General features: G+C 44.8%; 3 protein-coding genes across 4 annotated transcripts in view; 2 read left to right on the top strand and 1 right to left on the bottom strand.

The window, feature by feature from the left end:
- The window catches only part of stxbp4 (syntaxin binding protein 4), a gene marked incomplete at both ends in the record, with an annotated part of 44,669 nt that extends 31,336 nt beyond the window's left edge, over positions 1–13,333 (bottom strand). The window contains 10 exons of the mRNA XM_080542284.1: positions 727–895; positions 1,029–1,135; positions 1,509–1,641; positions 2,096–2,276; positions 3,087–3,172; positions 7,663–7,737; positions 8,022–8,091; positions 8,439–8,534; positions 9,205–9,278; positions 13,278–13,333. Coding sequence (XP_080398410.1) covers positions 727–895; positions 1,029–1,135; positions 1,509–1,641; positions 2,096–2,276; positions 3,087–3,172; positions 7,663–7,737; positions 8,022–8,091; positions 8,439–8,534; positions 9,205–9,278; positions 13,278–13,333 — 1,047 coding nt within the window. The remainder of the gene's footprint in view (positions 1–726; positions 896–1,028; positions 1,136–1,508; positions 1,642–2,095; positions 2,277–3,086; positions 3,173–7,662; positions 7,738–8,021; positions 8,092–8,438; positions 8,535–9,204; positions 9,279–13,277) is intronic.
- A 1,587-nt stretch (positions 13,334–14,920) lies between these two features.
- cox11 (cytochrome c oxidase assembly homolog 11 (yeast)) lies at positions 14,921–18,186 on the top strand. 2 transcript variants are annotated; one of them, XM_080541779.1, is made up of 5 exons: positions 14,921–14,933; positions 15,693–16,084; positions 16,311–16,466; positions 17,424–17,549; positions 17,719–18,186. In XM_080541779.1, the coding sequence occupies exons 2-5, from the start codon at positions 15,755–15,757 to the stop codon at positions 17,899–17,901; spliced, it is 795 nt and encodes a 264-aa protein (XP_080397905.1). In that variant the 5' UTR covers positions 14,921–14,933; positions 15,693–15,754; the 3' UTR covers positions 17,902–18,186. The 2 variants fall into 2 exon arrangements, with proteins under 2 accessions (XP_080397905.1, XP_080397904.1); XM_080541778.1 differs by lacking the exon at positions 14,921–14,933 and adding an exon at positions 14,953–15,157.
- Positions 18,187–19,910: 1,724 nt separating this feature from the next.
- The window catches only part of LOC308167327 (ras-related protein Rab-40B-like), a 16,182-nt gene continuing 12,822 nt past the window's right edge, over positions 19,911–23,270 (top strand). Inside the window, exon 1 of the mRNA XM_080541730.1 lies at positions 19,911–20,650. Within this exon, the coding sequence (XP_080397856.1) occupies positions 20,509–20,650 (142 nt within the window). The 5' untranslated portion in view covers positions 19,911–20,508. The remainder of the gene's footprint in view (positions 20,651–23,270) is intronic.

The raw sequence follows: 23,270 nt of genomic DNA, 5'->3' as shown, positions 1-23,270 counted from the left end.
TTAGATATTGTACATGTATGTGGACATAAATAAAGCATTTAAAATGTGTGTTTGTGTGTGTGTGTGTGTGTGTGTGTGTGTGTGCGCGTGTGTGTGCGTGTGTGCGTGTGTGCGTGTGTGTGTGTGTGTGTGCGCGTGTTTGTGTGTGTGCATCTGTATTTGTTTTCCAAAACTGGTTTCCTACAGTATATGGGCCTCAGGCCTGATCTCTATTATTAGCTCGGCTGGGGTGTGTGTTTGCGTGACTGACTTTATGACATGACTCTACCTTCTGTTGTGCCTGACAGATAACACTAGTGGGATAAATGGTCTCATTTGACTGGTATCTGTCTGCGTGTGTATGTGTGTGTGCGTGCGTGCGTGTGTGCGTGTGTGTGTGTGTGTGTGCGTGTGACTTTGATAACCAGTTTTGACACTTGATAGTACATCTGTAGGCGTATCTCTCAGCGCCCTTCTGCAATGGGTACACAATGTTCGGAAACACAAACACAAACACCAAACCTTGACAGGTTGATGGGTTCATATAGAGACTGTCTCACCACCATCTTTGTTGCTGGCACTTTGAGGACGACGAACCTGCAGCAACAAAAACAACATTCAGTTTGTTGTGCGTGTGCGTGTGCGTGTGCGTGTACGTGTGTGTGTGTGTGTGTGTGTGTGCGTGCCCACCTGCCTCTGTGTGTGTATGCCAATGTGTGTGTGTGTGTCTTGTCCACATAATCTAACCTGGCTAAGGTTGAGAGGAGGCAGGGTCTCGCTGGTGGGGTTCGGTGTGGAGGTGATCTTGGGATGCAGGGCTCCAGTGTTCTGCAGCAGGTCCTGGGCCTGAGTACCACTGCTGGAGCTGATGGAGGACCTCCGCCTAATAAACGCTATTTCCACCGTGGGGTCCGGTCTGTGCAGGGGACAAAGGTGGAAGAAGTCATTGCTGATAGTGAGACAGAGGTCAAAACCATACAACTACCAGTATTTTTTCAGGAAACAAACAGTGTTGGATATTGAGGTCATATTCAGGACACACAGCCCACCTGAGCTTCGTGCGTGTGATTACACTCTTGGCCTCCTCATACGTCACTCCGATAAAGGACTCCTTGTTGACAGACACTAGTTGGTCTCCTGGCATGAGTCTCCCATCCTGGAGGACAGAACACATCTTCACATCAGATCTGGTGAATTATCCCAATTAAATGACATTGTGAAGAAAACCACTTCTGTGACTTGTGCTGCTTATACAGTACCACTATAAACCACAGGGGGCACATTTCCATCCTCTATTGTTTGAAGTGAATAATATCTGCCCGCATATTTGTTTAATTGTTTCCCAAAGAGCAGAATCAGGTTAGTGACCAGGACTAAGACACACAGACAACAAGAAGACAGCTTAGGTTTTACATCTTGACACAAAAACCCAAAGAAACAACACATAGTTGTGTTGCCAGTACCACTTGAAACCGCAGTGAAGCACCAGAGAACACCTACTTTATGGAAGTACACAGACAGATAGTCACCCTCTGGCAGTCTCCTCCTGGCACTATTTCCTGAATTAATATCATTGGTCCCTCGGCTCGGTTAGCTCCTCCCTTGATGACAAGACCCAAGCCTGTTCCCTTGGAAACGCATATCAACTGAATAGCACTGTCACTAGGGAGAGAGAAGGGGAGAGAAAGAGAGTGCAAAGAAAGAGAGAGAAAGAGAGAGAGAGAGAGAGTGCAGAGAAAGAGAGAGAGAGAATGCAGACAGATAGAGAGAAAGAGAGAAAGAGAGAGAGAGAGAGAGAGAGAGAGAGAGAGAGAGAGAGAGAGAGATGAGGAATACTTTCTCAGACTAGTACACTGAATCTGAGCCTGATTACACAAAGCCATGCTTGTTTTATTCTAGATGACCTGATTAAACTCTTTTTCTATACCTCCGTTAGACAGAGATATGGTCTACAGTCAATGGGGTGTGAGGTTGGCTAGTTTCATTCAGTAGGGATCCCCACTCTGTCCTATAGTCCCCCAAAAGGGACACAAAGTCGGGGAGTATGTTTAGAGTTAGTAAAGTAGTAACAGTGGAGGCAGTGGTATAGTAGTAGTATATTATAGAGAAGACTCACTTGAAGACATATGGTGTAGTGTGTGTGGTGTGCGTGGGGTTGGTGGTATAAAGGGGGCTGGAGGTGTAGGGGGGTGTCAGTGGGTATGTGGTGACCCCTCCATCTTTAGGGCTCAGCAGTTGACTGGTGGGACTGGTGGATCTGGAGGAAGAGGAGGACGACGCTGTGTCGGTCAGCTTGCCTGGAGAGACAGAAAGAGAGAGAGAGAGACAGAGAGAGAGAGAGAGACAGAGAGAGAGAGAGAGAGAGAGAGAGAGACAGAGAGAGAAAGAGAGAGACAGAGAGAGAGAGAGAGAGACAGAGAGAGAGACACAAAGAGTACATTAATTCAGAATTCATTCTAATTCAAAAAACAAGACTGCATGATAATGACGCTTTTATCAAAATAAAAGGAAAATGTAACAGCATCAGGAGCAAAGGAGGGGAACTTAGTCCTATTGTGGGTCAAAGAGGAAATGCATAGGCGGGAGTTCTATAATGAGGTGCATCTACAGTTCCTCCCAGGAGCATAAACCACAATCTACAGTATAGTATGCCGTGGGCCCTAATTTACATGTGCAGAAATAGCTCTAATAGGGCCCAAGTCGGCCATCTTTACCTGAATATTTGGAATAGATGCAATGAGAAATAATTCAATGGGAGTTTTGAACACTGTGTCTAGCGTTTCCATGATATGCAACGTGTTTTCAGACTGTATACAAAAACTCAACTTAAACTTAAACATGTAATAATCATTTTCTTAAAAGCATTGATCAAATTAAACTACAATAAAAATCCTGCCGTACAGCATTTTGAGTTTGAAGGTATTGTTTGGCTTCTCAGCACTATTGGCTGAATCAAATCAGAGCCCTATGTTGGTCATCCATTCTAAAGTATGGCTGCATTAGCCAAATGATTGCCATTATCTCTCAATGATGTCAAGCAAGATTCTTTCAATTGGGGATGAAAAAGGAATGAGGATGAAAGGAGGTGGATTGACACACACACACACCTATGGAGAGCTGGGTAGGAGAGATCCTGCCTGAGCTTGCACTGCTGTTGGAACCGTATTTCTCCATCAGCTCCAAGAACTCTTTCCTGGAAGACACACACACACACACACACACACACACACACACACAGACACACACACACACACACACACACACACACAGACACACACACACACACACACACACACACACACACACACACAGACACACACACACACACGCATACAGACACACACACACAAAGTCAGCGAAATTGCACCCCTGTTCCCTGAAATAAATAGTAGGTCTTTGTCTCCCTCCCGTGGAGACAAACACACAGTGATTCACATTGACATGTGAGAGCAGCATCCCTATTAAAGGTTACTTCTTCATTAGCTAGTCGCTGCGATTAGGATTATCTGTGTTTAATTCGATAATCCCTCCTAATCTCAAGGTAAAGATTCTACAGACTAAAATCTTAAGGTTAGGGACTGAAGCTATAACCTGTATAGGGCTGACCTTCTTGTACCAATACGATGATTATTTTGTTCTCTCAACTTTAACTCAGTCAGCAAGTCAAATGAGGGTGGGCTCTCCACTAGAGTCTAGTTCCCCTTAAGGTTTCTTCCCACTGAGTTTTTTCCCATTGTTTCCCTGGCTCTTTTAAAAGTATAGGCCCAGATTGTTATAAAGCACCTTGTGACAAAAGATTTAGTAAGAAAAAGAGCACACTTCGAATAAAACATGATGTTATCAGTTATGTTATATAAACACATTATAATAACGTGCATGAAAACTACAGATCACTACTACAGTAGTAATCACTACAGATCACTACAGAAGTATCAGATTGGTAATAAAACAATTTAAAAAACTAAAAAACATTGTAACCCCCCACAGCCATGACTGACATTATGGAGGGAAGCCAGTTGATATCTGACACAATGAGGCCAATGTCAGGGCACAGCTGTGTATTGGAAGGCAATTATTGTATTTCCCACGTGCATTGGATCTGTTTAACCTTTGTTTGAGGTCACCACTGTTTGCAGAGCAGAATGTGTTTTGTCAATCATTTGATTTGATCGACTTGCCCTTTATGATCTGTTGGGGCAGAACTACAAAATGTGAAAGGATAGGTATTTTCATTTGATCTACTTAACCTTGTTTACCTTAGGTCACATCCTGCTTGGTAATGTTTGCCCGACTGAGACAGGAGACCCAGGACAGTATTGCATCATGTACTCCAGATGACACCACTGTCCTGCTCCACAAAGATCACTGTAGTCTAGCTGATATTATCTACAAACTTGTTTTCCTTGTTCTTATCTGGAAGTGAACATACTAGTAGGGTCCAAAACCTAAATTCTGTGACCACTCTCTGGCTAACATGTTTTGATGATTGATTTGACTTCGAGGGACCTTTTAAAAACATTTAGCCTCCAGGGGTTTCCCGTTTTTTTTTTACTATTGGATTTGGCCCTCTAGTAAAAATTTGGGAGCGACCTGGAGGCTAAATTTGTTATAAAAGGTCCCTATAAGTCAAATCAATCATCAAAACATGTTAGCCAGAGAGTGGTCACAGCATGTTGGTTTTGGACCCTACTATACAGTAGATACTCGGTTTGAAATTCAGAATATCAAACAGGAGCCATGTTGGCATCAAAACATCCAAAACAATGCTGATGTGGCGGTTACTGTGGTCAGCTGGATGTCTAGGGCTCTGGGAGTGAAGCGTCTTTCTCAGCACGCCGAGGGCCCTGTGGACATTCGGGCTGACTGGAGTCCTTAATATGTCAGTGTGTGTTCGGCCGGTGGCGGGTGTGATGCCGATGACAAGGACAGGGGCCAGCAGAGTGCCAGGTCAGTGTATGTCAGAGTGTCTAACAGGACCTGTTTCAAAGTGACAAGCCTCACCAGAGACAAAGGCCTCACCTCAGCATGTAATGCTCCAATCACGGAGGAACTTTGGATTTTTGTCTTTTGTACTGAATTGCCTTTCAATGAGTTGTCATGGCCTCCAAGCTAATCATTTCTTCTCTGACTGGCTTCGTGAGCCTTGTATTCTCCCATCTCTGGTGTCATATCACGTACCTATTGATGGACTTCTTTAGATCATTAATGCTCAGTAACTACTGCTGAACTGTTCAATAGGTCTGATTGGCGAAATGTTTACAAACACCTTTTATGCAAGGTTTCAATTAATCAATCGACTAATATGCAAACTTCTAGAATATGATTGGTCATATATTAAAAAACATCTATCAACATACAGCAGCCTGGGTTTAAGAGGGCCATCTTTCTGTATGAATGTTGAGGCGGAGGTGGAAATCGGAGTAATGTAATCATTGTAATGCATGAAACGAAATCAGTAATGGTATCAAACACAAGTTCCTTGTGATTCCGTTCCATACATTATATTGAGCCCGTCCTCCGACTTCTACCTCCACCAGCCGTGGTGCAAACTGATGTCAGAGGAAATCGCTCCTGCGGCTAAGAAGGCATTAATGTCTCTCCGTCCTGTCAGAAACTGGGTTTTTATGCGTTGATGTGTTTGTGAAGCGGCCACTCCACAGTGTTACATAACCCCCCCCCCCCCCGCCCCCGCCCCCTCCCCCTCCAAAAAAGTGAACCCAAAGACCTTAATGTACTTACTGTATAAACACTATATTTTGATTTATACCCCAAAAAACTAATCAAGAGGCTCATCGCCACTCAGACCCTGAGAGGATTATTTCCAATCCACTGACAACAATGCGGCAGGTAGCATGATGCGCTGGTTTGATCCCCACCGGAGACGGGCTGGAGATTCGAGGGGTCGCTGGGATAGTGATTACCACACAATAGTTGTTATGACGGATGGCTGATGAAGGCTAGATGCCTAACTCCTTCACACAGTCTGGTTGGATAGAAGCGTAGGAGAGGAAGCACAATGTATCAGGCAAGACTGGTGGTCTAATCCTGTCAAGGTCTTTCTCCTGTCTGTCTCTGTCTGTCTGTTTGTGTTGTGTGTGGCCGTGGCCAGGCTCTAGTTTCCCTGCCTATCATCATCTCCACCTATTCGATCTGCGCACCTCTTGGCCCGTCGGCAGATCGTTGTTGAGACCCTAACCCTAACCCTAACCCTAACCCTAAATTAGTCTTGTTCTCGGCCAGCTAATCTGCAGTAGATATTTCAGTCTGTGTATGTTTGCTTCGGCCTGATCTTTGTTCTCCTTGTGCCTCAGGATTACTCTCCGGTTCACTATCCACCTACCTGTCCACCTGCCAGCCTGCCTATCAACCCTGTTCATCTACCCTCTCCATCCGGTCTGCCCTGTCTGTCCTGTTTGTCCTGTCTGTCCTGTCTGTCCTGTCTGTCCTGTCTGTCCTGTCTGCCCTGTCTGTCCTGTCTGTCCTGTCTGCCCTGTCTGTCCTGTCTGTCCTGTCTGTCCTGTCTGTCTGTCCTGTCTGTCCTGTCTGTCCTGTCTGTCCTGTCTGCCCTGCCTGTCCTGTCTGTCCTGTCTGTCCTGTCTGTCCTGTCTGTCCTGTCTGTCCTGTCTGTCCTGTCTGCCCTGTCTGTCCTGTCTGTCCTGTCTGTCCTGTCTGCCCTGTCTGTCCTGTCTGTCCTGTCTGTCCTGTCTGTCCTCTCTGTCCTGTCTGCCCTGTCTGTCCTGTCTGCCCTGCCTGTCCTGTCTGTCCTGTCTGCCCTGTCTGTCCTGTCTGCCCTGTCTGCCCTGTCTGTCCTGTCTGTCCTGTCTGCCCTGCCTGTCCTGTCTGTCCTGTCTGTCCTGTCTGCCCTGTCTGTCCTGTCTGTCTGTCCTGTCTGTCCTGCCTGCCCTGTCTGTCCTGTCTGTCCTGTCTGTCCTGTCTGTCCTGTCTGCCCTGCCTGTCCTGTCTGTCTGCCCTGTCTGCCCTGTCTGCCCTGTCTGTCCTGCCTGCCTTGTCTGTCCTGTCTGTCCTGTCTGTCCTGTCTGTCCTGTCTGTCCTGCCTGTCCTGTCTGCCCTGTCTGTCTGTCCTGTCTGCCCAGTCTGTCCTGTCTGTCCTGTCTGTCCTGTCTGCCCTGTCTGTCCTGTCTGTCCTGTCTGTCCTGTCTGCCCTGCCTGTCCTGTCTGTCCTGTCTGTCCTGTCTGTCCTGTCTGCCCTGTCTGTCCTGTCTGTCTGTCCTGTCTGTCCTGTCTGCCCTGTCTGTCCTGTCTGTCCTGTCTGTCTGTCCTGTCTGCCCTGTCTGCCCTGCCTGTCCTGTCTGTCTGTCCTGTCTGTCCTGTCTGTCCTGTCTGTCCTGTCTGCCCTGTCTGTCCTGTCTGTCCTGTCTGTCTGTCCTGTCTGCCCTGTCTGTCCTGTCTGTCCTGTCTGTCCTGTCTGTCCTGTCTGTCCTGTCTGTCCTGCCTGTCCTGTCTGCCCTGCCTGCCTCTCAGCCCTGCCTACCCTGTTTCCCTATTTCCCCCAGTTTATCTCTTCATTAAATACCCTTTATTTGCATGCTCGTGTTCCCTCTCTGTGTTCCGTGCCTGCGTTCCATAGCTTTAAACCACAACACTTTGATAGCATGTATAGAGGCATGATTGGCAGGTCGATACCAAGCATTAATTTCCGACCCATCGCGACCCATTGGTTACCTGGATTCATCATCCCTGACGACCACCAGAGACATGTGATTGGAAGCCGATGCTGACCGGAGGATGTCTACCGCTCTATAGGAACACATGAGAGAGAGGAGAACCGTTTTTAACATCATACCTGGAGTCAATTAACAGACTCACAATATACTTTGGGGAAATATAAAGAAGGTTCTACCTGCAAAATCTTTGATTAAAGGTGTGTATACCATGCATGAGTTTGAATGAAAAAAGCCAAATGAGTTCAGGAAGCAGATATTGTGTAGGCTAGAGGACGGGTTAATTAACACCTCAATCATCACCTGAATTCACAGAACCTCTCTCTTAATAAGACCTACCTTCATGAACTACTGACTTACCTTTCGTTAGTCACCTCTCCTAAACTCATATTATTGACTTCCAAAATGAGGTCACCCGACTTAAGCCGCCCTGGAAAACACAGAGAGAGAGAGAGAGAGAGAGAGAGAGAGAGAGAGAGAGAGAGAGAGAGAGAGAGAGAGAGAGAGAGAGAGAGAGAGAGAGAGAGAGAGAGAGAGAGAGAGAGAGAGAGAGCGAGAGCGAGAGCGAGAGCGAGAGCGAGAGCGAGAGAGAGAGAGAGTGAGAGAGAGAGAGAGAGAGAGAGATATGGAGACAGAAAGCGAGGGGGAGAGAGAGAGAGAGAGATGGAGACAGAAAGCGATGGAGAGAGAGAGAGAGGGAGCATTTTTTCTCATTTGCAATAATGAGTGTTGTATAATAGCAGACAAACTGACAAAACAAAAAGCAGTAGTACCTACCATCCAAGGCTGCCAACCCACCAGCTAACACCCGCTTGATGTAGATGCCATAATCCACATCCGTCAGTTCTCTATAGCCTCCGATTATTTTCACCCCTATTAAAAGAGAAGAAGTTAACCTAAAAAAAGGACTTGGGGAGAATAGCAGGAATCTATAAGGGGGCAGGTCCATTTCATCCCAGCTTTCAGCCAATTGACAAACACATTTGGATAGTCCCCTACGGCTGATTCATAGATGCTCAGATATGATTCTAGACAAAGTACTTTATAGATACTTTAGTAGTTTATAGTACGTTATAGATGTATTAACCTCAACTGTGTTGACATGCAATAACTAGCCACCCTACATGTAAATGTAGCTGTTGCTGTATGTTGCTGCTGACATCCAGAAATGACTGATCGTGAGCTTACACAGTAAGGGTACAGACCAGATCTGGGTCAAAACCTTTGCTTAGTTTTGTGCTAAATCCATGCTAAATCATGTGCTAAATCCATGCTAAATCATGTGCTAAATCCATGCTAAATCAGGCGTCCCTAAAATCACACCTCTAATAACTTGACATATCATATAATTTGACATATCTGATCCAGGTGTGCCATAGAGATTTGAGAAAGGCTGTGTGTGTCAGGGTTGGCTGGTGGAGGTAGAAATAAGAGGATGGATTAATTGTAATGTTTTAATGTTTTGATTCCTCATTCCATGGATAGCAATGAGCTCGTTCTCCGATGTCCACCTCCACCAGCCTCCCCTAGGCTGTATACTAACCTAGTCCTTTCCTGCACTCACAGAACTCCAGTCTATGAGCAGGTCGGTTGGTGCCCTGAGGCCCCATGATGGTCCTGGAACACACAAACATGTTGGCTGTCATCCTCTGCCTTTCCCCTGGCCATCATCCCTCTGTTTACCCGTTTTCAGGAACAGTAAACCCCTCTCGTCTGGGATGGAGAGACAGGACAGCTCTCTCTAGGCTCATCCAATGAGCTTCTCTCTCTGAACATGACAAATAATAATCAAATCAGCTCAAGGATTTTGTTATTTTGGCCTAGACTTACTTACAGTGTGTTCCAGTGCCCGAACCAATACAGCACATAATCGGTAATCGGCTAGTGTAGCATAATGCAAGTGAAAACTTGAACCATGTGCTTTCATTTTATTGTGTCCATCTGTCAAAATCCAGGCAGAGAGGTGCACAATAACATTAAGAAGCATCTCTTATGATGATTCTTACGATTATGCTTATGGTTATGCGCGTGGTGTGTGTGTGTGTGTGTGTGTGTGTGTGTGTGTGTGTGTGTGTGTGTGTGTGTGTGTGTGTGTGTGTGTGTGTGTGTGTGTGGGTGGGTGTGTGTGTGTGTGTGGGGGGGGTATAATGGGTCAGGAGCTTCCACCAGACACGGACTGAGTTTCAGCATCAGGGGGAAAACAATGTGTCTCTTCACCAACATTTTGACTGACAGCTCTGTCTGTCTACATTAATCTTAGCAATCTATTATAATAACAATAATAAGAATAAGAATAATAAGAAGAATAGTTACAATAATAACAATAACAACAACAACAACAATAATAATAATAATAATAAAATAACATTAACATTAACAATAACAATAACAATAATAACAATAACAATAATATAATCTTAGCAATAACATGCACCATATGCAGTAATAAAAAAGGGCTTATCTCATTCCAATAAAAAGATGATTATAATAGTCGAGATTATGATCCGCAATGCTAGTACAGAACATTGAATAAGTACCTCCGTCAAAAGCTCATTCCAGAGATTCTATTTTTTTCAGGGCAATAAAGACGGAATAAACAGGCTACAACACTTATTTTGAATAAATGACAGTATAAACAGGTGCATGAGGTATTGGAGAAGCAGAGTATAAGCAAGCCTCGCCTCAGATGAGGGCATTGAAATGAGATGTTGAAATATTGCCACACAAAATGAGACAATGTTGTTTATCTTTTGACACTACAGGTAATATCATATAAACTTACATCATTGAGGCTTTTCTCTTTTTCTCTCATTCTTTCTTACCAAAAGAATATCCTTTCTCACAGATACAAACATCAACATTTATATTTAACATCACAGTATACAGTACATATGTTCTGATAGATCATTTCTGACTCAGGGGTAGCCAACAACCATTTCACATGTGATATCACTTAGCAAAAGTCTGATATTCTGATATGACAAACATGCCAAACATGGTCATAATGCTCTTTATCCAAAAGTCATTGGGGGCAGTTAGCTTAACGTCCATTAGGCTCCACATGAAGTGGACTACAAACAGTCACAGACAGAGTTCATGTAGAGGTCAATTTCTGGGGGGCAGCTTTACAGATGCCAGCAACACTTCAGATTTAGGGAAGACTTGACCTGGTTATCTGAATCGCCTCTCTTCTACTCCCTCTCTTTCTCCTCTCTCCAATCCATATCTTCTTCTTATTTTCTCTCTTATTCCTCTCCTTTCTTGCTCTCGCCTTCAATCACTCTCCTATCTTCTCCACATATCCTCCCTTTTCCCCCTCTCCCCCTTATTTCCTCTCCTCTCCTCTCCTCTCCTCTCCTCTCCTCTCCTCTCCTCTCCTCTCCTCTCCTCTCCTCTCCTCTCCTCTCCTCTCCTCTCCTCTCCTCACCTCTCCTCACCTCTCCTCTCCTCTCCTCTCCTCTCCTCTCCTCTCCTCTCCTCTCCTTTGTTATCCCATCCTTTTTATTCCTGACCTCTGCTCATCTCACTTCTCTCCTCCCCTTCTCTCCCTTTCCTCTCCTCTGCTCTCCTCCACCCATCATCCCATCACCCACCAGTGCCACCCTCAACAATCACCCAGATTCCTAAATGAAGCAGTTGACACTGACTGGATCTAAAAGATCATAACAAACTAGAGAGACCAAAACATGAATCCTACACATTCATCGGGCAGTCACAGCTTAAAGAAAGTATAATACAAATGATTATCAATGAAGCCTTCATAAAGACTTCACAAGGCCTAAATGTATTCTTCACAAATCGAAAATATCATTTGTGCAAGACAAGCAACGCATTCCATTCACTAGAACATCCAGAGGATAATATTTGCAGTGGCTAATACAGCACATGAGACAACAATGGTTTGCCACGTGAACTGAGCACGGCTAGTGTAGCACAAGGGATCAATTAAACTGATCACTTAATACCTGCTTATCTGCCTCACCTTGCTGCTGTATCAGTGTACGGGCAGAACACCCAGTAAAAACATGAAAGCCTCACACCCCGGGTTCAGGGAGTTACGTCTGTTTCTGAAACATATGGCCTTTATTTAGTTAGTTAATTCACCTTTATTCATCCAGGAAGAGAGACCTGGTCGAGGACAAGACTATTTCTGTCCCCATTTAGAGTAGTTCTCTACACTGACAATAAGCGTTCGGTGACACCGACCTCTCAACAGGTAGAGTTGGACATAATATGATATAACATGGATGTTATTACTGTATGTTGGACATAATACAATTCAACAGATTGACTATGGTGATAGGCTGTACAGTATCTGTCGAACAAGTAGTGAAGCTGGGTCTTTCATATGGAAAATGTGTCATTTCTCTACAGCTTGTTACCGTTATCCTATATGAGGATATCTTATACGCAGATGGTGAGTCATATCAACTGTAGACATTGTGTAGACATTAGGTTAGCATGTAGACATTAGGTTAGCCTCACCTGTATTAACTTACTGTATGTTCTGTTCAGCTTTTAATTGAGTGTATTTTGAAGAGTTAGGCTAGGCTTTTTTAACTGATTGATTTGTTTTATTTATTGTTTTTGAACCTGAACATTTTAAATTGTTAGTGTATCTGTATTTTAATTTTACAGAATTGTATATGATGACTCGTTTTATTTTTCACTTATTAATTGTTATTTTATCTCATGTGTTCATGTAAAGCACTCAGTATACATTACGTTGTATGAATATGTACTATATAAATACATTCCTTGCCTTTCCTTTGCTTTGCCTCTCTTCCAAGATTAAGAGAACATGCTAACTCACCCATAACAATGTACAGCCTAGCTTATAAAATGTCATATCACATACACATGGCAACATACAGTATTGGAACTCACTCAAAACAGCTATGCAGTATAGTCAAGAAAAAGATAAAGGAGTACATTACAAAAAAAAGAAGGAATTCTGAGCATGTAAGCATATTTCTTAGCAATCATTTACTGTTTGTATTTTTATTTCTGATGTCTTAGTTGTTTACGTTTTAATCTGTTCTTCTGCGCTGTATTGTACAGTTCTTATGAATGAAAAGTGCTCTATAAATAAAGCTTATTGTATTTTATTATCCCCAAATAAAATTATTTTGTGCATTAAACCAGATATCCTTGTGCAGATATCCTAATGACATGCGTATATATTTACCTCCTGGAAAAGTTAAATGATGATATGTTTTGACATAAAATGCATCATCAGATCACTTTTCCACAAAATAAAAGCTCCTCATATCCATGAGGCTTGTATGCAAAAACGTGATGTATTTTGAGACCATACAGTATCAACGGTAGACGGATAATGATTAGTACTCCTTAAACATCAGAGCTATCCGTTCAGAAGAGACTGCACTACTTACTACCGTGTATACATTTAATCACTACTTACTACTGTATATACTGTACATTTATGTGACCCACATGAACAGGCATTCAACACAGTCTCCTGAACTGTACTCCACTGTAATATGCAATAACAAAGGTGAAGCCAGTGACTAAACAACATTACACTCTGCATGGCTTTTACCTTCAATCAAACACAAACACAGCTAAAAAACAACAGTAAAATAATAGACATACCAGTAAAGTAGAGAGAGTCCATGGAAACGGTCTTCCTCATGAGGGAGCAGTGCCATCGTATGAACAGAAAGAGAAACACACACACACACACACACACACACACACACACACACCCACACACACCCACACCCACACAAATATTCACAACTATGGGACAGGAGTCAGTTGGTTTTGGAGGACGATGAAATGAGACGAGACGCCAGCAGTTCAAACTGGGTCGGTCTCTGTGACCAGGGAGAGATGGAAATCTGCCCAGACAGTGAGAGACACACGCTCACCTTTACCCACTAATCCATCCTGATACCCTTCCTCAGCTCTGCCTCCTCTGTCACCAGGGCCACAGTGACACACCCACACACACTGTACACACCCACACACACACGGTGTGTACACACACACACCCACACACACTGTACACACACACACACACACACACACACACACACACACACGCACGCACGCACGCACACACACGCACGCACACACACACACACACACACACACACACACACACACACACACACACACACACACGCGCACACACACACACACACACACACACACACACACACACACACACACACACACACAGTGGCGGACTGGCCACCGGGCAAGCCTGGCAAATGCCAGGAGGGCCGCGAGACTCTGGGCCGCTCAGAATGTATTATATTAAAAATATATATATATATTTGTAATTTTGTCTCTGGTGATTTTCATTGAAAATAACTTATTTCAGCAGACCGCGGCCCAAAACATTTTATATCGGCCGGGCCATCCACGCAGTTCTGCGCGTATGCCCAGGGCCCTAAACCAATAGGAGCAGAGCTCCCCTATGGGGCGGAGCTCCACGATATAGAAGGATAGTTATGGAGATATACTCCAGTTCTATGAGTGGAGCGGAGCCCCATAGGGCTGCTGGCCCACTTCGACTTGTTCAAACCCGGCTGTATTGTATGTTTGGGAGAATGAGGGAACGGAGGACGCCCGTTTTATAGCACCCCAGGGCGGGCGCGGACATCGAACTGGAGTATATCTCCATAACTATCGTAGTCAGCTCTATATCGCCAGTGGACACGCACCTCATGTCATCATTCCGTTTATAACAGCAGTTAACGTTACACTGCTTTCATTTTCAGAATGGGGGAATTTGACGAGAGCGATGCAGTTAATGTGCAACAACTGGATGCAGGGAGCAAGTGTAGTTGGAAGTAGGAAAAATGCACCGAAATTCGCATGTATTGGGCCGAAAATAGCACAAAAAAGTACATTCGGTGTGAAAAGGCTATTGAAAGAGATATTGACTGATGACTGCCTACTGATAATACATATAATTACAGCAAACATGTTGGTAGTTTGGCATCTGTCCTCTGACTTTTTATGTTAACAATCCGTGTTGCGTTTGGAAATAGGGCTGTTGTGTCGCAAATGCCAGGGCTGTTTTTTGATTCCAGTCCGCCCCTGCACACACACACACACACACACACACACACACACACCACACACACACACACACACACACACACACACACACACACACACACACACACACACACACGCTGTACCACCGTCCAATCAGGCTTCAGGGAGAAAGGGATGGACTAAAAATAGAGATAAATAGGGGAAACACAGTGTAACAGGAAAAAGGAAAGGACAACAGTAAGGAAAGTTGTAAAACTAAACTGCTCTAATTCTAATGAGTTTTTTAATCCATAATGTCTCACTGTTAATACACACAGCGTCCGCAGAGATTACTTCGCTCAAAGCGGAACTATTAACAATAAGATTGTTTCAATGGGGGAATGTGAAAACGGATGCACTTCAATGTTATTGCATGTTCTGTAACGTACTATCCAAGGGTGTATGGTCGCCGAATTTAATGGGTGAGACATTATCAATGATTTCTACTTGTAAATGTAACTAACTAACTAACTTGCTAACTATTTAACGTCCTCTCTGGTTTAATGGCTTGTCGTAATGTTTTACACGAGCTGTCGTTTAATATAAGCTAGCTAGTTAGCTCTCTACTGCTACTTAACTCTACTTTGCTAATCAGCTGACCTGTCAACATTTATTATATCCAGATCTATTAGCTGTGTGTGTCTGTGAGACGTATGAGAGTTGCGCTCTAAGAAGTGATCTATTTATATTGTCAACCCTACAGATGTGTAATGTTAGCTGGTTACGATCAACAAATGATATGGGTGTGTTGGGCTCCATTGACAGTTAGTTATAGACTATTGTGACATGATCAAATAAACATTGATTTAACCAGCTGGTCAATAACGCCCCATGTCCAGGTACTAGGTTGTCATAACCAGTTATTTACCACGATCTTCGTTGAATCTTGCTCCAAAGTGTGGCTTTTCGATCTACCCATCACAGTGTAAACATGACTGTACATGTTTGTTTTTACAGGTCTCCCGAGATCAGACCACTGACCAATCTGACTGAGGCTTGGACTTAGAACACCCGTAGCCATGCTTCTGCCCTTCGTCCTCCGTGAGTCTCTGTGCTGTTCCAAGAACACCGTCCTGGTGGTACAGACGTGTATGAGGGGTCTCCGGAGCGAGGGGGCGAGGGGTCTTCACAGCTATGCGCCGCAGTTCCTCTGTCGGAGGGTCCCGCTGCGCTTCAACGCGCAGATACGGGGGGCCAAGACGAAAAAGAACAGCAAGAAGGAGACGAAGGACCAGGAGAACGAGTGGAGGAAGAGGAATAGGACCGCGTTGACGTACATCGCTGCCGCTGGGGTGGGGATGATCGGCATGTCCTACGCTTCTGTGCCTCTTTATAGACTCTACTGCCAGGTAAGAAGACAGAAGGACAGCACTAAGACAGAACATGGTGTAGCTGTGGGCCACGACTTGATTGGCCACATAAGCGTACCATACTTGGCTGGTGGCATACTGTATTAAAAGCTCTACAGTGGAGTTAGCACAGAGGAGACCCTTAACTGCATGCATGGGTGAGACATAGACAGACGGACGGACGGACAGAAAGTAGTACTAACTCCTATGACCATTGTCCCATCAGGCATCGGGTCTGGGAGGAGCGGCAGTGGCCGGTCATGACACGGAGCAGGTGGAGACCATGAAGCCGGTAAAAGACCGCGTCATCAAGATCACCTTCAACGCGGACACACACGCCAGCATGCAGTGGAACTTCCGCCCACAGCAGTCTGAAATATACGTAAGCTATAATCTATGCTCTATCTCTCTCTCTGTCTGTCTGTCTCTCTCTCTCTCTGTCTTTCTCTCTCTCAGTCTCTCTCTCTCAGTCTCTCTCTATCAGTCTCAGTCTCTCTCTCAGTCTCTGTCTCTCTCTCTCTCTCTTTCAGTCACAGTCTTTGTCTCTCTCTCAGTCTCTGTCTCAGGCTCTCTGTCTCTGTCTCTCTCTCTTTCAGTCACAGTCTTTGTCTCTCTCCCAGTCTCTGTCTCTGTCTCTCTGTCAGGTATTTTTCTTTCCCATCATCCATTCCAGCTCTCTTCGATGGTCGATGCGTAGCCCGGCCAGCCCAGTACAACTCAGTTCTGTAGGGTGAATTAGGGTTATGTGAGACGGGTCCGCAGCATATCTACATATCTTCACCAGGTACACATAATTCTATTAGTATTAGTTGAGGTGATTAGGCCAAGGGGTTATCTTCTGCAGTCCTAGATCCTATGCAAATAACTGTGGATTAAATCTCAGTGTTCCATATAGCATCTAGCCTATATATAGGCTGTGAGTGGCGTGCGAGGTGGCATAGTTGGATTACATTCATACACACATATGCTGCGTCCCCACCATATAACCCATTATCCCCTGCTGTCCTTTGCTCTCCTGGAGGAATCTAAGTGTGTCTGTCTGTGTGTGTGTGTGTGTGTGTGTGTGTGTGTGTGTGTGTGTGTGTGTGTGTGTGTGTGTGTGTGTGTGTGCGTGCGTGCGTGCGTGCGTGTGTCTGTGTCTGTGTCTGTGCGTGCGTGCGTGCGTGTGTCTGTGTCTGTGTCTGTGTCTGTGTCTGTGTGCGTGCGTGCGTGTGGGTGTGTGTCTGTGTCTGTGTCTGTGTCTGTGTCTGTGTCTGTGTCTGTGTGTGTGTGTGTGTGTGTGTGTGTGTGTGTGTGTGTGTGTGTGTGCGTGTGCGTGCGTGTGTGTGTGTGCCCACAGGTGGTACCAGGGGAGACTGCCCTGGCCTTCTACAGAGCCAAGAACCCCACAGACAAGCCTGTGATTGGAATCTCCACCTATAACGTGGTGCCCTTCGATGCTGGACAGTACTTCAACAAGATCCAGGTACATGTGCATGTTTTCAGTTGCAAAGACAAATCATTTTAGTGCACAAGAAGAAGGTAGTGCACTGGTAGTGACTGTCAAATCCAATTGAAAGGGTTTGACCCCCATGTGGAGTCAATTGTCTCTGTACATGCTTTATTTAACACGTGTGTGTTTCTCTACCTCCCAGTGTTTCTGCTTTGAGGAGCAAAGGTTGAACCCTCAAGAAGAGGTGGACATGCCCGTCTTCTTCTACATCGACCCAGAGTTTGACGAGGACCCGCGGATGGCCCGGGTGGACACCATCACCCTCTCCTACACCTTCTTTGAGGCCAAGGAGGGACAGACGCTGCCTCTCCCTGGATACAGATAAAAGGCCCCCAGAGTGTCGGCCATTCTAAAGACTTGACATCACCGTGTTTGTCAGTGCTGTTAGAGAGGCACGAAAGAATGATTGTTCTTGTGTGGAAAAACTAGAGCAATCAGCCATCCATGAATGAGAATGTAAAAGATATTGTACAGAGATATTATGATGCATCAATTATGTGTAGCTATCTGGAGAAACCATTTCTGTTGAGCAGTTGTGAAATGTTGGTCCATGTAATGAATAGTTGACATATTATGTGTCTAAAAGAGGTGACTGTACTTGACTCAATAAATTGACACTATTGATAATAATAATAATAATAATAATAAGCTTTATTTATATAGCACCTTTCATACATAAGAATGCAGCTGATAGTGTTGTACAATATAGCACAAAAGAAAGATTAAAACAAACAGATTAAAGACAAAAACAACTAGAACATAATTGATCAATACAATAAAAGTAGCAAAAAATCAGCATCACTCAATCCAGTTGGATAGATAATTGATCAATACAATACATTGACATTTACATTTTCTGGCATTTTGCAGACGCCTTTATCCAAAGGGACTTAGAACAAATACAGTCGTCTAAGTAAGTGAATCATACAAGGTAACGTATTCCACAGTTTGGGGGCATATGTAATAAATGTAGCATCACCAACTTTCTTTTGGGTTTTGACAGTAAGCTCCAATATGCTAGCAGCGGAGGAGAGGACCTGAGTGCATACAGTATCCCCAAAACCGGTCCATGTCACGGCTAAATATAGAGCAGTTTTATTTATAATCAATTCATGCGCTGCATGTCATCTAGGCTGTTTAGAAAGTATTGATTCATGTAAATGTATCATAAGCCTCCCTCCCACATTCCTGTCGTACCATCATTGACCACTAGAGGGCAGAATGGGAGCGGTTATCATTGCTGTCGGGTCAACGTCCTCTGATCTATTGAGCAATGCTTGTTATACGATAAGGAACATTAAACCACCAAGTAGTCAATTCAATCCAGATCTGAGCAAAGGACAGCTCATATTACAGCCTGCGTGGCTCCCACAGGTGATTTAGTATCTCTCTTCGTTTTAGTGAAACCAAATCCTCTATTATATAGGTCAGCAATAATAGGTATGTTTCCCATACGTAAAGAAAATACAACACATATCCCATTATGTCCACGACCTTTCCGTATTGTTTATTAAATGTTGTTTTCGGCAATTACGCAATGGTCAACAATGCAATGTTTAGGCCTATTCAGTGAAATGTGTACTCTTTCGTTTAATCTTAATCAACATTGTGTGTTATTTGCCAGGCTATTCGCGATACTTTTTGAGGGTGCAGTTTTATTCGATGTTTGGCTTACATAGGCTCCACCACTCTCCAAAAAACACTTTTTGTTTAGCTAATGATTATTATAAAACGCGGTGCCAGTCATTTATAGTTTACCATATCAAACCAATTATGTATCTCTCAAATTGCCCATTTGTTGACTGAATAAGTGTGGAATAACGGAGTGCGTAGTCAGTGCGAGTTGTTCAGCAGCACTACGTCAGAGTTCACGTCCACAACAACAACAACAAACCCATGCTGCCTCTGCCAAACCAGCCGCTCCATACGGACTGATCCAGAATCAGCTCAACGTGTTCCTTGGCTTCTCCTAACATGGTGAAGGAAGCACGGTAAGATCCTAGCTCAGAGCGCACTGGGAAAGGCCACCAGGGGGGTATTCCATCAACGTCGCTAAAGGAAAATCCTGGCTTATTTTTGATAACTTCTCGCGAGACTTATCAGAATATGCCTGGATATTTTTAGGAACTCTCGCGAGACTTGTCAGACTAAACCTGGATTTTCTTTTAGCGATGTTGATGGAATACCCCCCAGTGTTCGCCACACCCCTCTTCTATCAAAATAGGTTTTATGGATTTGATGGACGTGTTCAGCGTCTACTGCAGACCCCTAGCAACCCAGTGGACGAGCCAACCGGAGCACGGCTCCACACTCCACCTCTACCGGGGGCGGAGAGTGAGGGAACGACCGAGAGAGATCCGACAGAGGTGCAGAAAGGCATGGCCAGTGCAAAGGAATGGATTATACACAATAAATCGTCTGGTATATGTTCAAGGCAGCCACGGCAGCGGGGAAGGAAAGTGGAAGTCTGGATGTGTGTAATGCAGCTTTGAGCGCAGGGATAGATTAGCCCCCGAGCGGCACTGATGTTAGTGGATATGGCTGCTGCTCCTGTCATCTCGTGTTATGTTACATTGTATCACCAGTGACAAATCTGACACTTGTAGCTCTGGCTCACGATTATGTATTGGGAGGATACTTAAAGTATCTCACTGACTTTCTGTCGCATTTTGTATGAACTGTAGGCTAAGGATGCGTGGAGACCCATTAGCCTCCTTTTATTAAACAATTAGACGCGCGGGATAATGGATCGTTATCAAACGGGACATATCGCTGGATGAACTGTCCTAGGACGTTATTCGACTGCCATCAAATCCTTTGATTTGTGCGTCAGCTCCATTCTCTTTGAGTTTGAGGAGCCAAGACAAGTGACAGAGAAAGTGTCCTGAGAAAGGTGTTCCACGATGGGACACGGCCATTCTCAGCCGTGAGGATGACCCATAGAACCAGCCCCGTTAAGGCTTACGATTTCCTGCTGAAGTTCCTCCTGGTGGGGGACAGCGATGTTGGGAAGGGAGAGATCCTGGCCAGCCTCCAGGACGGGGCCAGCGAGTCTCCGTACGGATACAACATGGGTGAGTGTCAAAACGTGACGTTAGAATTATAAGGTTCTATCTCCATTTTTATCAAAATTGAGGTTTTTTTACATAATCTGATCCATTAGGTGTTTATTAATGCCTGTGTGCTGTTTTTTTTTATTTTTTTAAATTTTGACATTTTTGAGTTAGTAATTCATATAATACAAAGGTTCCATCTCACAAAACATAATGGAATGTAAGAACTTTGACGCTCAATATCTCTGAACTGCCCTAAACGGAGATAGAAGAACCTTATCATTCTAAGCTCACGAAAAGCAGAGAAAATATACTTGTTTTGACGTGACAAGTCACAGCATAATAATCTCTGGAAAATGTGAAAAAGCATCGCAATGGCCCATTTTGGCAACGTCATGCAGTCTCTTTTACGCACGGCTCGTTCCAGCGGCTCTGTGTCATTGGAGCCGCAGACGCAGCGAGTGGACATCAGGCCCGGCCAGGGCACATTCCTCTGGGAGTTATATTTAGGTGAAGTGGACTCAGACCAAGGCTGGACATGTTGTCTTGGGGCATCAGATATAGTCATGGTCAGATGATTGACAGCACACGTGGGCTTCAATGATGTTAGCCTCCAGTGACAGAGACACGTTTGTGTCTGGAAACCAAAAAGAATTATAGCTCTGTGCTCTCTCTCTCTCTAGCTATGTGTGTGTGTGTGTGTGTGTGTGTGTGTGTGTATATATATATACATATTTCTCTCTCACACACACACACACACACACACACACACACACACACACACACACACACACACACACACACACACACACTGTCTTTCAGGTGGCCCAGTTGTTGAGCTGTTGTTGTTGTTGTTGTTGTTGTTGTTGCTGTTCTCTCTCTTAAACGTGTATGGATTGTGAGTCACGAGTGACTTTAGCATACACGTTTTGTATACAGACACATCTATCACTAAAGATGCCATTCCCACTGCGGGTGGTAATACAGGGTGTGAAATGGTCTCTCTTATTGTGCAACTCCAGTAATGTGATACCCTGAAGATGTTGATTTCCGAGGCATGTCTGTGCATGTCTGTTTCTGTAGCCGTGGGAAAATTCAGAGGCGCTGAATCAATGCAGCTCAAGTATCAGCAATTTATGCAAAGCCCAATGGCCACACTTTCCAATAACTCCATACACGATTATACTGTCTGATCCATCCTTTGTGTCTGTAGTCTCTGTGTCTGTTTCCAGCAAAATGACAGATATCCACCGCTACCTCCTGTGTCGTCAAGGTCCTGACCTCTCTCTCTCTCTCTCTCTCTCTCTCTCACACACACACACACACACACACACACACACACACACACACACACACACACACACACACACACACACACACACACACACACACACATACACACACACACACACACGTTGTAGCACAGAACATACAGTACTTCTTTTGGCAGTCGTATACTCTGATATGAGTCTTGTTTTTTTAATGACATGTACAGGTGGGTACTGTAGATAGTACTGTAGATAGTTCTGCACAGGTTGTTTTGGAAAAATGTAATGAGGCATATGAGAGAGTGTACCTGAGGAACAGACCTAGCCCTCGGGAGAGCAGCACTCACAGGGCCTTCAGGACATGGCTGTGTACCGTGGTTACCTCAGCATTTACACCTTGTCCTATCTTCTCTAGTAAACCTCTTCTAGTAGCCATCTATGCATTGTTATAGGGGGTAACCACACTAAATGTAGGCCTACCTGTAAGAGAAGAAGTGAGTGTTGAGAGAGGAAGCCTGGAGGAGAGAGAGGAGAACCATGTCTCAGCCCAAACTCATTAGATACATAGCAACAGTTGCTAGAGGGACCAACATACTGTAGAGACTGTGTTCTGGTCTCACTGATGATGGGATGGCTCACGCAGTATGGAAAGTGCTGCTGCTGCTGAGGTTTGCAGAATATTTGGGTTGAATGTGATGTGTGGAAAATACACCCGTGTGTTCAGATGGGTGAAAGAGAGAGAGAATGTGTGTGTGTGTGTGTGTGTGTGTGTGTGTGTGTGCGTGCATGCGTGCATGCGTGCGTGAGAGAGAGAGACCGAGAGAGAGTGTGTGTGTGTGTGTGTGTGTGGGGGGGGGGTCTGCTGTTAGCTGTGTGTGTGTGTGTGTGTGTGTGTGTGTGTGTGTGTGTGCGTGTGCGTGCGTGCGTGTGTGTGTGCGTGAGAGAGAGAGAGACAGAGAGAGTGTGTGTGTGTGTGGGTGGGGGGGTCTGCTGTTAGCTGTGTGTGTGTGTGTGGGTGTGTGCGCGTGCGTGCGTGCATTTGCGTGTGTGCGTGCGTGTGTGTGTGTGTGTCCTCTGGGGGTAGGAAAGGGGAGAGGTGATATGGGTTGTGTTTGGTCTCTCACCTGTGGGTGTGTGGTAGCCTATATTTATACATGCTGCAGCTGCCCTCCACACACAGTACTGATGGCCACCCAGCAGGGGTGCGTTCAGATTATCAACACTCACAGTGCTGACAGTTCCAACTGTCATGTAGCAGACTCCTTATGGTGGAGCACAGCTTTCTGTGCAGCACATTTCGACCTGAGATGCATGAATACTTGCCCTTGAACAAAACCTCTAGTTAGTTAGTCCTCGAAAATAGGATAATAGAA

This window comes from Nansenia antarctica (genome assembly GCF_963989245.1).
Source record: "Nansenia antarctica genome assembly, chromosome: 11".
Lineage (NCBI taxonomy): Eukaryota > Metazoa > Chordata > Actinopteri > Argentiniformes > Microstomatidae > Nansenia > Nansenia antarctica.
The sequence above is the reverse complement of the archived record's forward strand: the minus strand, read 5'-3'. Positions and strand labels throughout refer to the sequence as shown.